Raw genomic sequence first — 19,627 nt, forward strand, 5'->3', positions numbered from 1 at the left:
TCGGCCTATAAACGGCCTGTCTATGGCCTGCATTACTCTATCCAAAATTAAAAAAACTATTTGCCTTTAGTTTTAGGCACTCATTGCAAAGAGGAGTGTGCCCCTGAACATGTATACACCTTTCCCAGCTGTCCTTACACACCACACAACCTCCGTACACTAGGGTTGCCACTTCATCCCTTTAAATCCGAACACATATTAATTACACAGGTTCTGGAGCTAATTTAATTCAGAAAAGGCAGGACGTTGAATTGTGCACTCAGGTCTATTCATTTACATAAACTGGAGGTTATACTGATAACTCGACTCAAGAGTCCCTCAATAAAGATGGCGGCTCGAGCATCACAGGCCTGATCATTACACTGCACTGACCAAAGACGTTCCTGGTAGTCAGGGCGGAATCAGACTACACTTCCCAGAATGCCTCGCTGCAGGAAGAACAGGTCGGCCAGTCTGGAGATATCATGGTGCTGCGGGTCACATGGTGTTGACTCTTTACCATCCGGATAGCCATGGTGACCAGTGAGGACTCACGTGATTTGTGACAGTAGACGGTGAGGAGGACTTCTATGTAGGAGAGGATGAGATGGGAGTGTCATGGAGGGCTGGATGGGGAATGTAGGGGTTAATGACCCTTCCACTGCTGTGTGTTCTGTATACAAGGTATCTGCTGTGTGTAGTCCTCATGGTGCTGTGTGGAGCCCACTGACACCATGCAGACCTGGCTTTCTTACTGTACATGCTGCCATTGCCGAGTGATCAGCTGTGGAAAATCAGTGATGTCACACAGAGGACACTTTTATAACAAGCTGCATGAAATCAGAGCTGTGTACACTGACATCAGACACAGCAATGTGGGAAACAACCACAGAACCCATTGAGGAGATTTCCCTCCATTTCCTGTCTTAGTGACACAGCAGGCAGTAAGAGGAAATCTCTTCACAATAAGGCTCCATGCACACTGGGTGTTTAAATACCGCCGGTAGCATTAGTTGTGTAAAGTCACATAAAAACTTGTTTTTTCAGTGGTTTTTATATTAGCGTTTAGCTGCGTTTTTCAGCGGTTGCATTTTTTTTTGCATTTTTGACACAGAAAAATTCTGCTTAAAAAAATGCCCAAAAATGCCAGTTTACCACATTTTTCAGCGTTAGAGTGTTTTTCCAGCTAAAAAAACTCCCACTAGTTCTGCTTTTTTTTTTTTTCAGCCAAAAAACGCTGATTAACCTCCCTAGCGGTCTGATTATATTCATATTTCTGTGCTCAAAGCAGTACATTTTTTTGCATGGAAATATGTATTTTTTTTTTATTGTAGGCTGTAATTTTTATGAATAACTCACTGAAATCTGTCTGAACAAGAGTCTAGTAAACATCCCAGGTAGGATAAAACTTGAAACATGAAATCATAAATTATAATTTAATAAATAATCATAAAAAATAATAATAATAAATTTAATTCAATAATATAATCAAACCAAAAACACTGAAATTTAAAATACAGAGGCAAATTCGCACATCACTGAGCAAAGTCGCAAAATCGTTTTCAGTGTCTGATGACGAATTTCCTCACGAATCATTATCACTCAATTCTGCAAGTGGTTCTGATTTACCATCGCTGTTCTCTAGCTGGTCTAAAACTGCTTTTGACCTAAAGAGACGCTTTTTGGACGCCATGGACTTTTCTAAGTTTCCAGGCAGAAAGAACAGTAAAAATACAGTCAGGACACAGGACAAACACTTGAGACAAAATGTATGTGAAATGGTTTGATACAGTAATATGTTACTATGTGATTTTAGTGAATGTCACTTTTTGTCATTTTCAAATTTCCCGCCATTCCGTCCCCCGTACGTCCTGACGCTCGCAGGGGACGGAACCCAGATGACAGATGCCGGCATCCGCCGGAGGACATTACAGGGGACACTGCAGGAGGGACATCGCGGGAGCGCAGGACAAGGTAAGTGATCGAGGGATCGCGGAGCAATGCCGCATGGTAAGCCCAAGTGTAGCTCGGGGTTATCGCTTGTGGTACTGAAACTTTACCCCGAGCTACACTCGGGAATACTGCCAGGGAGGTTAAAGCCCATGTGTACATAGACACACAGGACAACATGCTGGGGGGTTTACTGGCTGTAGAAACAAATGCTGTAAAAACGTCCAGTGTGCATGACGACTAAGGAATATACTCTCTTACACATGTGGATGTTATTGTTGCACCTCTGATAAGCGATCCACGGTGGATGACTTTTCAGAGGCATTTGGCAGGCAGCTTAGAGGTGATATGTTGCCTCTTGTATGCCTGTGTACCTCTTGATAAGGCGCAGCACCGTGCCGCAACTGTGTCCTGCTGTGCCATTGTTGTGGCTTGTGTACCAGCCCCTCTGGCCACCATGTTTTGTAAGAATCAATATCCGCTCCGTGATTTGAAGGCCCCCCCCCCGGCGCCTGCTGTGAGCTCTAGCTCACACCGATGCAGTTTTTTAGTGCTTTTTGCAGAAACACACGACAGCCATTTAACATGGTTTCCTATGGGACACGTTCACATCTGTGCGGTTTTGGAGAGGGTCAGGCACTTTTTTAAACGCAAAATGGTGTGTTTGTGGTTCAATAGACTTCAATGGAGACGCTGCAGAAAATGCATGTAGTGCGTTTTTGATGTGTTTTGTGTTTTGCTTCTTAATCTGCCCAACAACAATTGGCCAAAAAATGAAAGGAAAACGCATCAAAAGAACACATGAGAAACGCATCAAAAATGTGCAAAAACACACCACAGAGAGCACTGCAGAAAGGGACAAAACGCAAACTGCATTGGTGTGAACCAGGCCTTCATGTAAATGAGAGCTTAAGGCTCATTCTGACAAGCAGCAGCCCTTGCTGCCCCTCTGAAAAGTGACCAGTGGTGGATCATTTTTCAGAGGGCATTTGGCAGACAATGAGAAGGTGTTATTATTATACAGGATTTATATAGCACCAACAGTTTGTTCAGCGCTTTACAATATAAAGGGAGACAATACAGCAACAATACAGTTCAATACAAGAGGGTTAGGAGGGCCCTGATCCTTGGAGCTTACAATCTAGGAGCAACATGTCTCCTCCTCTGGTCCTGTTTTATCCCTAAAACCACCCCCCCCCCGCCTGAGCCGGCACTGCTCTAGTTTTTAACCATTTGCAGACCACCCACCTGCATTTTACTGCAGACAGGTGGCCCACACAGGCAAAGCAACGTACCCAAATGTCGCTGCTTGTTTCCAGGTTTCGGACATACATGTGCCCCGCCCGCCTACTCCCCATGTGATCGTACACAGCAGGAGCCCGTCAGCAAGTCCCAGCCAATGATTCTTGGCCAGGACCTGCTGATCAGCTGTCTACAATCACAGCAAAGAGCTCTGTGTTGACAAACAACACAGTGCTCTGTACAGAAAACTTTGCAGGGATGAGAAACAAAAAGATCGAATAGTAAAAGCAGCACACTTTACATGCATGACACATTGTTAGACACATATTTAACCCTTTGATTGCCCTGGATGTTAACCCGTTCGCAGTCAGTGTCATTAGTACAGTGAAAGTGTATAGTATTATCACCTCTGATCGCCGTGTTAGTGTCACTGGTGATGTTAGTTCCCCCCAACGTCAGTTAGTGTCAGATCGCCTGCCGCACTATCGCAGTCCCATTAAAAGGCGCTGATCACCGCCGTTACTAGTATTTAAAGAAAAAAATCTAATGTGTGTGTGTATATATAATATATATATATATATATATATATATATATATATATATATATGTCATAGTTTATAACTTTCATGCAAACCACTAAATGTACACGGATTGGAATTTTTTCCAAAGACATGTTGCTGAATACATTTGGTCTAACTTTATGAAGAAATTCAATTTTTTTCAATATTTTTTTCAAAATTTTCAGTCTTTTTTTTTATTTATTAAAAAACAAAAAAAAAAAAACTAGTGGTGATCAAATGCCACCAAAAGAAAGTTCTATTTGTGTGAAAAAAAATTGTGTACATTTAATTTGGGTACAGTGTTGCATGACCGCACAGTTACCAGATAAAGTAGCGCAGTGCTGTATAGCAAAAAATGACCTGGTCATGAAGGGGGTAAAATCTTCTGGAGGTGGAGTGGTAAATAGGTTGCATTTGGCGAAGGTACTTCCTTTTGCTGCTAACATTAGTAAATAGATTAGAAAGTAGATCATATTTTTAGTTACTTCCTAGTTTCCATGCCTAGGCAAATGATGTCATACATCCCAGGAGTCTTCAGGAGGGTTCACAGCTCAGCCAATGCCTGAGCTAAGGGTAGACGGATTCCAGGAAGTAAATGCTACATGAATCATCCGTCCATATTCAAGATGACCATGACCTGAAATGCCAGGGGGTGGTTTTCAAAATAAATTCTCAGCAAAATAAAGCATGGATGGATGGGGGAGTTTGCTTTGAATATTAGCAATGAATGAAATGACACTTGGTTTGTGGTGCTCAGATGCAGTGAAGTTGTGGGAGGGGCAGTAAAACTGCAGCTCAACTGGCCACCCATGTGAACGAACCCTTAGGTTGGCCAAAGATGGATGGAAATTCAGCCAGTTCAGCAAGGACCAGACACATTTCTAATCCATCTTTGGCCATTCCTGTTTCAGGAACCAGTTTGTTGGAAACATTTGCTTTGATCAGCGGTACAGCCAATAGGTTGCAGTGCTGATCAGTGTATTCTGACAGTGGAGGAGTCCAAGCTGTCAGAATACTATCGCACAGCTGGGAGGGTTCCTCATCTCTTGTGTGAATAGGGAATCCGTTCAGTTTTTTCCATCAGCCCGCTGGCTGATCAAACACAAAGAAAATTATCCATGTATGGTCAGCCTTAGAGAGCTGTACCTGGAACACATGCAGGGGCGGACTGACAACTCATGGAGCCCCCGGGCAATAGGGCATCATGGGGCCCCTGTTGTCTTGCCCAAACTCCAAAAAAGCCTATAAAAAAGGTACCAGGAGCATCTCATGGGGCCCCCTACTGACCCCGGGCCCTCGGCAGTGCCCGAGTTTCCAAATGGTCAGTCCGCCCCTGAACACATGTTGTGATTGGATGATTTACCCTCCCCACTGGCAACATCTGTAAAGTTTTAGGTTTCCCATCACAAAAAAAAAAAAGGTTTTGGCCATACATAAGTGTTACAGAAATGTATCCTCCATGGAGGGATCCTCACATAAAAGAACGTCTGCACACAGCCATACATGTACAACCTCCACAGACATCGCTCTATGCTCTCTACATCTGTCATGTGTGGATGGCACACTTTTGCTCATGCACAATCTCGGGAGACATGGCGGTTTTGCTTCCTGAGCCAGCGCTGTCATGGCACTCAGTACACAGCGGAGGGTGACGGAAGACTCCCACAGGTGTGATGGCTTTCTCTTAATCTCTGTTGTTTCCCTGTGTCTTAGCAGCATTACATCGGGGGACTCCTCATTGTAAAACGATGAGTTCACTGAGATTTGGGAGGAGACTTAAAGGGTAAGTTTACCTTTATGCAAACTTGCCAAAATGGTCCCTATTCACTGCAGTGTCCCCAATATTTCAACTAAAATCTCTGTATATCTCCCAAGAAAAGTAAAACTTTCACCCTTGAAAGTGCACATTATCAAAACCTTTTCTTTCACTCTTCACCCCCAACCCTAATACCCTTCCTTTACTTCAAAATCTTCCAAATACAATTCAAAATAAATTAAATAAATAAAAATAAGAATATTATTCCTATATAATACTTCCCTTTAAAATCAGAGATAAAAAGTAGAGATAAAAAATTACTATCCAAAAACCCCTTTACAAATCAGAAATGAAGCAATTAAGGTCTAAATCAATATTAAGACCTCTAGGTTTCAAAGTACGTAACTGATAAATCCAAAATGTTTCGTTACAGGATAACATCTGTACTCTATTCCCTCCTCTCCAATGAGCCTCTACCGTATCTATCCCACAGAACTTCAGGCCACTAGGGTCTGATTGATGAAATTCTTTAAAGTGTTTAGACACTTGATTCTTTTTCCCTTTAATAATATTCCTTACATGTTCTTTTAATATTTCATTAGGAGACCTTTTAGTTCTACCTACATATTGGAATTTACAAGGACATTCTAGTAGGTACGTCACATATTTAGTGCCGCATGAAATACATTTTTTTTTCTTCTCTTCACGAGTGTTTGCATGGTATCACAGAATATTGTTTGAGAGGTAATGCACTATATTCAGTTTATATTTTTTGAGGTATCTTGGATTTGGAATAACAAATTGGACATCTTATCACGTTTGGAAGATTGAATAGTGTGGACATTGGGCAGATTACGTTTGGACTTTAATTTTGAACTTTATTTGGGACATTTGGTGAATATTTTGAATGATATTTTGAATTTTATTTGGAAGATTTTGAAGTAAAGGAAGGGTATTAGGGTTGGGGGTGAAGAGTGAAAGAAAAGGTTTTGATATAGTGTCCCCAACATGTTAAATGTTGTGTTCCATTCCCTAAACAAATTCCTACCTCCTCATCTGCTGACACCATTTTCACCAATCTAGTCTGTACACGATATCACACACCCAGTGCTGGATGTGTAGTTCCAGAAATCCATGAACACGCACTCCCAGCCTCCTTCCCCAGTCCGCTCTCTTACGGCTCAGTGATTTTGAGAGAGTAAAGAAGAGAGGACTATGCATGTGCAGGTGGGGAGGGAGAGCAGGAGTGCTCATTCATTACTTACTCCTCACCTGCCCCTCTGCTCTCTCTGCATTACTTACTCCTGAACTGCCCCTCTGCTCTCTCTGCATTACTCCTGACCTCTGCTGTCTCTGCGTTACTTACTCCTGACCTGTCCTCTTCTGTCTCTGCGTTACTCCTGACCTGACCTCTTCTGTCTCTGCGTTACTTACTCCTGACCTGACCTCTTCTGTCTCTGCGTTACTTACTCCTGACCTGACCTCTTCTGTCTCTGCGTTACTTACTCCTGACCTGACTTCTCTCTCTGTGTTACTTAATCCTGACCTGACCTCTGCTGTCTCTGTGTTATTTTACTTCTGACCTTGCTGGCCATGCATTACTTATGTCTGATTGCTGCAATCCGTGCAATACTTAATGCTGACTTATGCACCCTGTGACCCTGTACGATACTTAGTCCTGACCCCTGAAATATGTGTGTTACTTACGCCTGACCCCTACACTCTGTGCTTTACTTACTCCTGACCCCTACACTCTGTGCTTTACTTACTCCTGACCCCTACACTCTGTGCTGTACTTACTCTTGACCCCTACACTCTATGCTTTACTTTCTCCTGACCCCTACACTCTGTTTTACTTTCTCCTGAACCCTACACTCTATGCTTTACATTCTCCTGACCTCTGCACTGTATACTTTACTTTCTCCCGACCCCTACACTCTGCACTTTACTTACTCCTGACCCCTACACTCTGCACTGTACTTACTCCTGACCCCTACACTCTGTGCTCTACTTACTCCTGACCCCTACACTCTGTGCTCTACTTACTCCTGACCCCTACACTCTGTGCTCTACTTTCTCCTGATCCAGACAATCTGTCTATAAATTACTCCTTACCCCTGAACTCTGTGCAATACTTACTCTTGCAGTCTTTTAGTTACTTGCTCCTGACATCCGTACTCTGTACGTTACTTACTCCTGACCCCTTCACTCTCTACAAAACTTACTCCTGGCCACTGCGCGCTCTATTTTGCTTTCTCCTGACCTTTGCGCTCTGTGCATAAGTTATGCATAACCCTTGCACTCTGTACATTACACACTCTTGACTTTTAGCAGCATAGATTCAGGCTTAATTTAACCATACCATTTAAGCCCCTCCCCATATTACCAGGATTTGGCAACACCCACAATTTGCTGTAAACACCACATTTATCCTGCATGTTCAAGGCATTTTGTTTTTCTCCCTTGAATGTCCTGCCTCTTGCTACACAGGTCCTTGACCAACTGATTCAGGCAATGTTAAAAATGAGGGCGTGGTTTTGTGGGAGTGGCTATAAAGGACCTGTGTGGTTTTATGGGTGTGGTTATAAAAGTAGTCATGGTCAGTAGGATGCCTTGGATTTCATTTTCAAAAGCTGGTAACTTTATTTTAGAACAGAGTGCACTGATCCTGTGTGCCGTGACCTAACCTACCCACCCACCCCTTTCCTGCTCCACAAATGTATACTTACCTGGAGCTGAAGGCTACGCCCCCTGGTGTTTATTTTCATCCTGGCCTCACCTGCATGTTTCAGCCCCATAGACTTCAATAGAGCTCTCTCCTTTCATCTCCAGCCTTGGTCACAGGCTAATAGAAGTCTATGGGGGCTGCAATGTGCGGGTGCAGCCAGGAAGTAAGTGCTGGATGTAAACAAAGATCTGAAGTCATGGCAATTAGATCGAGGTAAGTATACATCTGTGGATGGGAAGGGTGGGCAAAAAGAATGAGCGCTCATTGTCTTACAGTGCACTTATCATTTACATGCAAGCAGAGTCAGCACTGGAATTTGACCTGGTATTAGCCTCTAACAGTCCCTGTACAGCTGGAGCATGAGAGGAAGAAGCAGTACAAGGAGCCAATCAGTTCATGTACTGACAAGAAGCATGCTGATAGGAAGAGAAAGCAGAGTGACCTAGAGATGAGCTCAGTATTGTAGGGCTTCTTCACCGTTCAGTCACAAGCTGGGGCATGTCCGGGATGACGGCTCAGAAGAAGGGAGTTGGATGATACTAGCCATTCTACAGAGCACACCTAGTGGCAGAAAATATGTGCAGCAGGGGAAATCCCAAGCATGAAAGTGAATAGTGAATACAGAGGACACCTAGTGGCAGAAAATATGTGCAGCAGGGGAAATCCCAAGCATGAAAGTAAATATTGCAACAAACACTTTTTTTTTTTTTTAACGTTTTATCTCTTATTGGGCTACCAGTTTTTATCTTGTTATACATTGTGTACTTGATCAGCTTCAGTGGGGTGTAAAGGTGACATTAGAGACCCCTAATGTCTCAAAGGGGACCTGTCTTATATGGTACTCTACTACATAGGGTGCCGTCAGACACCTATGTGATAGCAATAAAGTGGAAAAAAAAATTAAAGTAACATGCTGTATATAATAAGAAAAAAAAAGAAATAAGTTGTAAAAAAAACAAACACCCCCACCACAAAAAACAAAACAAAACACAAAAACAAACAAACCAAAAAATGGGCAGACTTGATGGTCCACTCTGTCTTTTTCTGCCATCACTTTTCTATGTTTCTATGTAAACTCTTGAACTAAGCCCTAATTGTAAATCATCATCTTTGGCAAATAACAAATCTATTCTTGAGGAGGGTGCGGTTCCCTACGCACCATCTGGCCAAGTGATGAATCTAAAATAAATAACCTTTAGTCCTCATGCGCACTGGACGTTTTTACAGCGGCTGTTTTTGGCTTTTGACGTTTTTTTTCTACAGCCAGTAAACTCCCCAGAATGTTATCTTATGTGTCCATGCACACATAGACTGTAATCAATGTTTTTTGGCTGGCACGCAAACCGGCATTTCTGGATGTTTTTTTGACCAAAAAGAACAATTTTGTTTGTAAAAAAAATGCTAAAAAGCAAACGCGAGAAAATGCCACTAATCACGGCTAAACGCTAATGCAAAAATGCTAAAAAAAAGCTGAAAAACTCACATTTTTAACATGACTTTACACAGCTAACGTTGCCAGCGTTATCAAAACATCCCGTGTGCATGTGGACTTACGTCCCGACGTCACAGGGACCGGAACACGGAAGCCGGATGCCGGAGGAGATGGCCGGGGACGCTGCAGGGGACACATCGCGGGAGCAAAGGACAAGGTAAGTGCTGCAGGGACTCCCTGAGCAACGCCGCAGGGTAAGCCCGAGTGTAGCTCGGGGTTACCGCTTGTGGTACTGAAATTTTACCCAGAGCTACACTCGGGAATACCGCCAAGGAGGTTAATGCAATTAATTACAGCTGAGCATACATTTTTTTATATATTTGAATAAAGGTTATATATTTTAGATTCATCAATTGGCCAGATGGTGAGTAGGGAAATGCACCCTCGTCCAGTATAGACTTTCTATTTAAACTCTCCTATTTCCACCAATGCAAAGAAGCATCAGCATTTGCAAGAGCATGGCAACGTGCAGCCGTTCGTTTGTATGGCAGGCTGTGCATGCAGCTCCCTAGGATGGGGAAAATGTCAGGAAATTATGGCAGGCATCTGCAATCTAAATACTGTCATTATGTTATGTTTTACAGACATGAAAGAGCTGTGTTTTCAAAACCTCAACATCCCAGCATCCGTGCTGTAAACTATAGCAAAGCAGATATGCCTTTCCTGCTCCACTCTGCGTTGGAAGTGTTGAACACTGCGTGTAGACACAGACACTTTCTGATTTCTGTGTATCCAAACCTGATCTAATACACATAAAGAACTCTTACTTGCAAAGGTTTTATAGGTTTGTTCAGGATGTGCGGCTCCGTTTTCAAAACCCATACCAATAAAGCTTAAAGTATAACTAACGGCAAAACTTTTTTTTTTCTCTTTTTTTAGTTTTGTATAAAGTGGAAATGGATTAGAACCCCTGCCAGTTTTTATTGCATGGCTATCAGCACTGTCATATCTGATTCACACATCTGTCAATCAGTACCTGGCCACACTTAGTCCTGCCCACTGCTTTGTGCACTGACAGCACTGCCTCTGTTGCTGAAATCCTCCCACTGTGAGCTGCAGTGCCTGTGAAAGGGAGTGTGTGAGACACAATTGAAGGAGGATTTGGTGCCAAGAAGGTTAAGGAAGTTTTTTGTTTGTTTTATGAGGCTTCACATAAGCTGATCTCCATTTTTACAGTCACGTGCATTTGTACTGGCTCCTTTCCTGTACTAAATATTGCTGCAGCAGCTCAGACAGAGCCCACCTCATTTCCTGGCAGGAGGACATCCAGCATCTTCTGTCTCTTTCCTCCTTAGCCTAACTGTCCTTGGCCCGCACCTTACATTCTATAGGCAGAGTAAGGGAGGGTTATATCCCCTGTCAGATTTTTTAGTAACATCTGTGTCCCATTGCAGGGATTTCCCTTCATTTCCTGTCCCATAGCCAAATAGGAAGTGAGCGGAAATTAAGGGAATCCCTTGGGGACCCCAGGTCACCAGAACTAGTGTCCACTATTACTTTTCTGGGTACACCCCTAAATTTGGGATTTTTTTTTTTCACTGTCAATGATAATTGTTAACAGGGCAAATAGAGAGGATGAATCTTCCTAACAGGGACACAGCAATAAAAAAACTGGCAGGGGTTCTAATCCACCTCCACTCCATCCAAAACTAAAAAAAAAGTTTTGCTTTTAGTTATACTTAAAGGCTAAGAATCACATAAGTGTTACCTAGGGCAGCCTGTCTAGGTGTGCCCCCTCTTTCAGACTGACATCCCCCCATGAAGGCATTGTGATAATTACATAATTCCTCACAGGAGTCATCCTACTACTTGCATCAGGGTTAACGGCTCTTAAAGTGTCACTAAAGGCAAAACCTTTTTTTTTTTCATTTTGGATAGAGTAAAGGATGGTTATAACCCCCATCAGTTTTTTCTTTTCTTTCTTTTTTTTTTTTTGCCACCTGTGTCCCATTGTGGAGATACCTCTTCATTTCCTGTCCCATAGCCAAAAAAGGAAGTGAGAGGAAACCCCTCCAAAGTGAAGGAATCCAGTGGTGTCACCAAGCTCACCAGAATGAATGTCCCCACTGGAAGATTTCCCTGCTATTCCTATTCTGATGTCAACCCAAAATTTGGGATTTACTTTCACTTTTGATGATAATGGTAAACAGGACAAATAGAGAGAGTGAATCTCCCTAACCAGGACACAGACAGCATTAAAAACCTAAGAAGCATTCTAATTTCTCTCCGCTCTATCCAAATTTAAAAATGCTTTTAGTGACACTTTAAGGGAAGTACTAAGGTAGATTGATGTTATGTTTTCAGTAAGCTATGTACAGCAATTTACTAGCCGCTCCCACCAGCCATGAGCTGCCTACATTGCATAGAGATGCACAGAGACTCAGTGAAGACATTACTGGGTATAAAATAAGGGATGCAATGTAAAAATATTTTACTTAAAACTTATTAGCATTTTTAGAGGGGCGAATGGAACCGGGAAAGGAAAAATATAAGCGAATCCAAGTTCATCATTATGCTCAGACATAAGAAATGGGAGCAGGAGACAGACAGGAAATATATGAGCTATTTAGGGGTTAATCTAATACATAATGTTAAGAGAACACTATTGGAAGGGTAATAGTACCCTATTCTCATTCTCTTTCTTTCTGTTAGTGCAAATGACAGAAGGATAATAAACTGAGCTGAAGTAGATATATTACATATCTGCCAAACTTATTTTTTACGTTATAAATAAAAGCTACGTTTTATTGGTTTGGCCTTGATGTGTGAGCCACACATTCTATTTTTATTGGTAAATTGAATAATTTCCTTTTGACCTTCTGACTAATAATCTTCATTTTTTTTTCCAGGCAGTTCTGAGATTTACACAGCCATGCTGAACATGACAGCGAAGTTAGATTTGGGAGTTATATCTGCCAAGGCTCTGGGCCTTGGGATCATCAGTGAAAAGCGGTTTGTGGCCAGGATGTCTCTGTGACCATCATATGTCTGTTTGGATTTTGTGTTTTTTCTCTGCAATGAGATGGGACAATTTAGGAAACAAATCTGCAGATTTGTGCTAGATTACTTTGATCAGATGTATACAAAAGAACTTGGAGACCACTGGCATACTGTCAGGTAAATAAAGTGTGCTTAAAGCAGAGCTAAACTATATCTGAGCAGCACAAACCAAAAACACTATTTCATTATTTTTTTTTTCAAAGCAATCCCATCTATCTGAGTCTTCATGCTTTATTTGGCTGAAAAATCATTTTGGTAAACACCCATATCATTTCTAGACACATCCATCTTGAGTAAGGGCAGATGATTCATGTAGAATTTACATCCTGGAATCCATGTGACCTTAGCTAAGGCATGCAGGAAGGATGGTGTGCTTAACTGAGAAAACCCCTCTTCTGCTCCTGAAAATTCCTGGGATGCATGACATCATTTGGCTAGACCTGGAAACCAGGAAGTAACTGAAGAAATGTAAAAAAAATAAACTGAAAACAAATAAATGTAATATAGTTTCCTATCTATTTACTAATGCTAACAGCATAAGGATTAAAAATAATCAATATTGAATGAGACAGTGAAGTTCCGCTTTGAATTATAACATTATTTCCACTTTAAAGTGGACATACAGGTAGGAGGGTGTACTTAAAGTATAACTAAAGGCAAAACATTTTTTCTTTTCTTTGGATAGAGTGGAGAGGGATTAAAATGCTTGTCAATTTTAATGCTGTCTGTGCCCCAGATAGGGGGATTTACCCTCTCTATTTGTCCTGTTTACCATTATCATTGAAAGTAAAAGAAAATTCCCAATTTTGGGTTGTCCCCAGAAAAGTAATAGATGGGAAATCTTCCAATGGGACACTAGTTCTGGTGACCAGGGAGTCCCCAGGGAATTACTTTAATTTGCAGGGATTTCCTCTCACTTCCTGTTTGGCTAGGAATTGAAGGGAAATCTCCGCAATAGGACACAGTTGGAATAAAAAAAATCTGATTTCTCTATCCAAAATGAAAATTGCATATAGTTCTCTTTTAACTGAGAAATCCCCTCCTCTAGATGAGAGGAAAAAAAAATTTCAATGGAGACTCCTGGGAAGTGTGACATCATTTTGGATGTGGCCAGAGACCAGGAAGCAACTGAAAAAAATGAGAAAAAGGGTAAAACAAGTAAATAAAATATATTTTCCTATCTATGTTGATTAATGCAGGCCATAGATGGGTCAAAAATCGGCCGATTTTTCGGCCGAAAAAAAAATCGGTCGATTTTTGCACCGTTAGTGGGTTAATTGGTCGGCCGTTTTTCGGGGTTTTGACACATTTTTTTTATCGGTAAAGTTGGAAAAAAATCGGCCGATTTTCCCGGAAATGATGGGCAAATCAGCCAATCGTTTTACTGATAAAAAATCTGTGCATGAGCCGTGACCTGCAAGAAGAAGAAGAATTCCAGTCCACGATTATATTATATATGAAAAGTCTTGAGGTTGCAACAATGTATCTATTTGTATCCGAATAAAAACATCTGTATCCAAAATGGATACAAATGGATACATTGTTGCAACCGCAATACTTTTTCATGTCAAATATAATAGCAGAGCTCTCTGCAAGGGACAGAAGTAATTAAATGCCGGCCGTAGACGGGACGAACAGCGTCCAATTTATTTTTTTATACCATTGGTGGTAACGTCGGCCTATTGAACAACCGATTTTTCATTTTTTTTACAAAACGGCCGGTTTTCGACCTGTCTATGGCCTGCATAAGAGAGTTTAGTTCTACGTTAATCATGCAATTATGTATTAGGGAAGCCGGGTGTGGGTCTGAAAGATTGAAGAACTTACCTAACAGCTAGGAAAAGAAGGCACTACAGCAGTAGTTCTCAATGTGGGATGATTATAGGTTCCTGTAAAAATTGAATTAAGGGGGAAAAAGGCAGTGCAATACTAGGGGGCTGCAGAGCAGGATTTGGGGGACAGCATACCTGTGAACTTACCAGGAATTGCCTGGCAATATCATCTTTTTGACTGAGCTACTGAATGTCCATTTCTCAGTGAAATTTCTGGTGTCTGCAAAGTCTGTAGACAGTGATGTCACTTACATGACTCATGCTGTCAGCGCCTGCAGTGTCAATAGAGTACAGAGCTGACACTGTGGAGGAGGAAAGAGCAGGGAGATGGTGTGGGCTGTACTCTTTCCTCCTCCTGTCCTAGCACCCAGGGCTTTGTCAGGTCAACGGGGAGGTCCTGACCTCCTCAGTCACTGTCTGTGCTAGCTAAGCACACACAGGACCCAGGAGGTCAATGTACATCATGGGGTTCAGTGTCATCCGTATTGACATGTCAGGGGTTGAAGATGAGGGAGCAGAGTAGTACGGCTTGCAAGCTGGTAATGGGAACAGCAGAGCAAAGCAGCAGAGGTTACAGATGTCTGCCAGGTAACAGCCCATAGCATGCGGACAGCATACATTCACATTTATACTTTCTTTTTTTTCATACATGCATTTCACTTTAAATTTAGGGAGAAAACAGAGAATTTGTGCTGGAGGTGATTTGGTCATGGTGCTTGTATTGGGTGGGGGTATACAGTCAGGTCCATAAATATTGGGACATCGACACAATTCTAACATTTTTGGCTCTATACACCACCACAATGGATTTGAAATGAAATGAACAAGATGTGCTTTAACTGCAAACTGTCAGCTTTAATTTGAGGATATTTACATCCAAATCAGGTGAACAGTGTAGGAATTACAACAGTTTGCCTATGTGCCTCCCACTTGTTAAGGGACCAAAAGTAATGGGACAGAATAATAATCATAAATCAAACTTTAACTTTTTAATACTTGGTTGCAAATCCTTTGCAGTCAATTACAGCTTGAAGTCTGGAATGCATAGACATCACCAGACGCTGGGTTTCATCCCTGGTGATGCTCTGCCAGGCCTCTACTGCAACTGTCTTCAGTTCCTGCTTGTTCTTGGGGCATTTTCCCTTCAGTTTTGTCTTCAGCAAGTGAAATGCATGCTCAATCGGATTCAGGTCAGGTGATTGACTTGGCCATTGCATAACATTCCACTTCTTTCCCTTAAACTCTTTGGTTGCTTTTGCAGTATGCTTTGGGTCATTGTCCATCTGCACTGTGAAGCGGCATCCAATGAGTTCTGAAGCATTTGGCTGAATATGAGCAGATAATATTGCCCGAAACACTTCAGAATTCATCCTGCTGCTTTTGTCAGCAGTCACATCATCAATAAATACAAGAGAACCAGTTCCATTGCCAGCCATACATGCCCACGCCTTGACACTACCACCACCATGCTTCACTGATGAGGTGGTATGCTTAGGATCATGAGCAGTTCCTTTCCTTCTCCATACTCTTCTCTTCCCATCACTCTGGTACAAGTTGATCTTGGTCTCATCTGTCCATAGGATGTTGTTCCAGAACTGTGAAGGCTTTTTTAGATGTCGTTTGGCAAACTCTAATCTGGCCTTCCTGTTTTTGAGGCTCACCAATGGTTTACATCTTGTGGTGAACCCTCTGTATTCACTCTGGTGAAGTCTTCTCTTGATTGTTGACTTTGACACACATACACCTACCTCCTGGAGAGTGTTCTTGATCTGGCCAACTGTTGTGAAGGGTGTTTTCTTCACCAGGGAAAGAATTCTTTGGTCATCCACCACAGTTGTTTTCCGTGGTCTTCCGGGTCTTTTGGTGTTGCTGAGCTCACCGTTGCGTTCCTTCTTTTTAAGAATGTTCCAAACAGTTGTTTTGGCCACGCCTAATGTTTTTGCTCTCTCTCTGATGGGTTTGTTTTGTTTTTTCAGCCTAATGATGGCTTGCTTCACTGATAGTGACAGCTCTTTGGATCTCATCTTGAGAGTTGACAGCAACAGATTCCAAATGCAAATAGCACACTTGAAATGAACTCTGGACCTTTTATCTGCTCATTGTAATTGGGATAATGAGGGAATAACACACACCTGGCCATGGAACAGCTGAGAAGCCAATTGTCCCATTACTTTTTGTCCCTTAACAAGTGGGAGGCACATATGCAAACTGTTGTAATTCCTACACCGTTCACCTGATTTGGATGTAAATACCCTCAAATTAAATCTGACAGTCTGCAGTTAAAGCGCATCTTGTTTGTTTCATTTCAAATCCATTGTGGTGGTGTATAGAGCCAAAAATGTTAGAATTGTGTCGATGTCCCAATATTTATGGACCTGACTGTATTTGCTTTGGAGGCTTGACCTGACATCTGCAATTTGAGCCTTACTAACTCCTGACCCTTTCACCCTGTGCATGACTTACTCCTGACCCCTGTGCTTTGTACTACACCATCGTGGCGCAGACCAGAGTATGTTTAGGTTTTATTTACCAGGCACCTTTAGGCCAACCCCCCGGGCATTTTGGTCACATCCACCATTTGGTGTAGTGCGATACTTACTGTTTTGGAAACCACTGCTGTACAGCATCTTGGTCCCAGATCACATGAGCAACAGGGGCCTTAACAGCAGCTTCGTTTTAAAGTGGACCTATCACATGCACGTGACCTAAATCCTACAGGTCACAGGAGCCCTGTAAGAGTGTGGTATCACAGAATTCCTATTGTTATTGATAGTCTGGGAGATCCAATGCAAATGTCCTTGTTTTTGGAACACTTTTTCATAGCAACAGTATTAGGTTGATGGATCTTACATGCACAAAGCAAGCAGCAGAAAATTACATTCTTCCAACTCTATGCAGATGGAGCCCTCGTGGGTGCTGAATCTAGTTGCACAACAGTGCTGTAAGGGCACTTCACTACTCTGTGGCTGTCCACCCAGTGTATATTCATTGTGTTAAGGTATATAACCCCAGTAATTTCTGCAGTGCTATGAAGAGGATATACACTCACTGGCCCCTTTATTAGATACACCTTGCTAGTGCCAAGAAATTATCCCCCACACCATTATACCACCCCCACCAGACTGAACTGTTGGTACAATGCAGGATGGATCCATGCTTTCATGTTGTTTACGCCAAATTCTGACGCTTACATCTGAGTGTTGCAGCAACCAGTCTTCCTATTCTTCTCTGACATCAACAAGGCATTATCGTCCACACAACTACCTCTCACTGGATATTTTCTCTTTTTCAGACCATTCTCTGTAAACCCTAGAGATGGTTGTGCGTGAAAATCCCAGTAGATCAGCAGTTTTTGGAATACTTAGGCCAGCCCGTCTGGCACCAAAAACAATGCCATTTAAATCCCCTTTCTTCCCCTTTCTAATGCTCGGTTTGAACTTCAGCAAGTCATCTTCTCCACGTCTACATGCCTAAATGCATTGAGTTGCTGCCATGTGATTGGCTGATTTAGCAATTTGTGTTATCAAGCAATTGAACAGGTGTGCCTAATAAAGTGGCTGGTGAGTGTAGAAATAGTTATCTCAGCCACTGCCCTTTAAGATGAAGCAGGCTAAGTTCCACACTATAGTCATACACACACAATAGGAATTACATAAATTCATTATTATGCTTTGAAACCCTCATCCATCGATGTGCACACACGGTGCCTTGACTTTTACTGTATTTGTATAAATCATTTCTCAATAAATGTAATTGCAGATGGTTATTTTTATCTCAAGATCCTAAAAGTGGGATTCTAGCCAATACAGCTCTCATTAGGTTTGGATAGAATAGGGAAGGCTTGTCAGATTTTAATACTGGCTGCACCCCTGTTGGAGAAATTTGCACTTACTTTCTGTCCCCACTGCCACATAGGAAATTAAAAGAATCTCCAAATGGCAACATAGACAGCAGTATACAGTTGCCTGAGGTCCTGCCTCTCAGGATATACTCACCATGGGTACAGACAATAGGAAAATCCTGATATTGTTAAAAACCTTCATAGGGTATATAAAACAAAAATATAGGAATTCCACACTAAATGGCCTTTTTTCTTGTCTTCAGGGAAGTGCTCACAGATCCTGGACTCTGGCAGTATGCTGTTTTACTAAATAATTTCCAGAACACTGTGACAACAGAGGATCATTTGCTTATGCTGGGATACCATATACTGTCCAGTGACAACTTTTCTAACAACCAAAGATCGATAAAATGCTATATCAGCAGGAAACCTGGAAAGTTTCCGTCTCAGCGACATCAGAGTGGAAATATCAAAGACTACTATATACTCAATGCCTCGTCACTTCTCCCAGTTCTGGCTCTAGATGTCAAGGATGGTGAGGTGGTCTTGGATATATGTGCAGCTCCTGGTGGGAAATCTGTAGCAGTTTTGCAGTGTGCAGCACCAGGTAAATGCCATTTATTTCTACTGTACACATTTGCACATCATCATATGTACACAAGTCACCTGACCACATTAATTAACACCTACAATGCATTTTAAAGAGAAGTGCAGGATTATAAAAAAAAAGACATACATACTCAACTTTGTGAATGAAGCTGTCCTCTGCTGGCTGTAAGACTGAAAACTGAGTGATCACATGCCCACTGATCACTCAATTCTCGGTCCTCAATGAGCGTTTACTCTCTGATCTGCCCCTTCAGTGATCACTGGGGCAAAGAACTGTGGAGGGGGTGAGAGTGGCAGGCTCAGGCTCTGTGTCACTTGTTGACAGATGTCCATATGTTCTTATAATTAACGACTTGCTGACTGCCCACAGTATTTTTAGTATAGGCGGGTGGCTCGTACAGGCACAATCACATACCCCCAGAGGTTTTTTTTTGAGGAGGAGGTTGTCAACTGTGTCATAGGCAGCGGAGAGGTCTAAGAGTATGGAATAGTGACCGTTGGTTTTAGCTGTTGGTAAATTGTTTGTGAGTTTTAGGAGAGCAGTTTCTGTGGAGTGTTCCGGGTGAAATACTGGCTGAATGGGATCAAGACAGTCATTCTCATTTAGGTGGCAGCTCAGCCAGTTGTAAACTAGACAT

General features: G+C 42.1%; 1 protein-coding gene across 4 annotated transcripts in view; it reads left to right on the forward strand.

The window, feature by feature from the left end:
- Positions 1 to 419: 419 nt before the first annotated feature.
- The window catches only part of NSUN3 (NOP2/Sun RNA methyltransferase 3), a 59,786-nt gene continuing 40,578 nt past the window's right edge, over positions 420 to 19,627 (forward strand). The window contains exons 1-4 of one of the 4 annotated variants that reach the window (XM_089682935.1): positions 428 to 554; positions 10,292 to 10,491; positions 12,557 to 12,824; positions 18,644 to 18,987. In XM_089682935.1, the coding sequence (XP_089539061.1) occupies positions 12,730 to 12,824; positions 18,644 to 18,987 (439 nt within the window). In that variant the 5' untranslated portion in view covers positions 428 to 554; positions 10,292 to 10,491; positions 12,557 to 12,729. Of the gene's footprint in view, positions 555 to 10,291; positions 10,492 to 12,556; positions 12,825 to 18,643; positions 18,988 to 19,627 lie in introns of all 4 variants that reach the window. The other 3 variants (XM_089682936.1, XM_089682934.1, XM_089682938.1) reach the window with 3 other exon arrangements.

This window comes from Staurois parvus, unplaced genomic scaffold, assembly GCF_062004578.1.
Source record: "Staurois parvus isolate SC_StPar_1 unplaced genomic scaffold, SC_StPar_1.0 ptg000299l, whole genome shotgun sequence".
NCBI lineage: Eukaryota > Metazoa > Chordata > Amphibia > Anura > Ranidae > Staurois > Staurois parvus.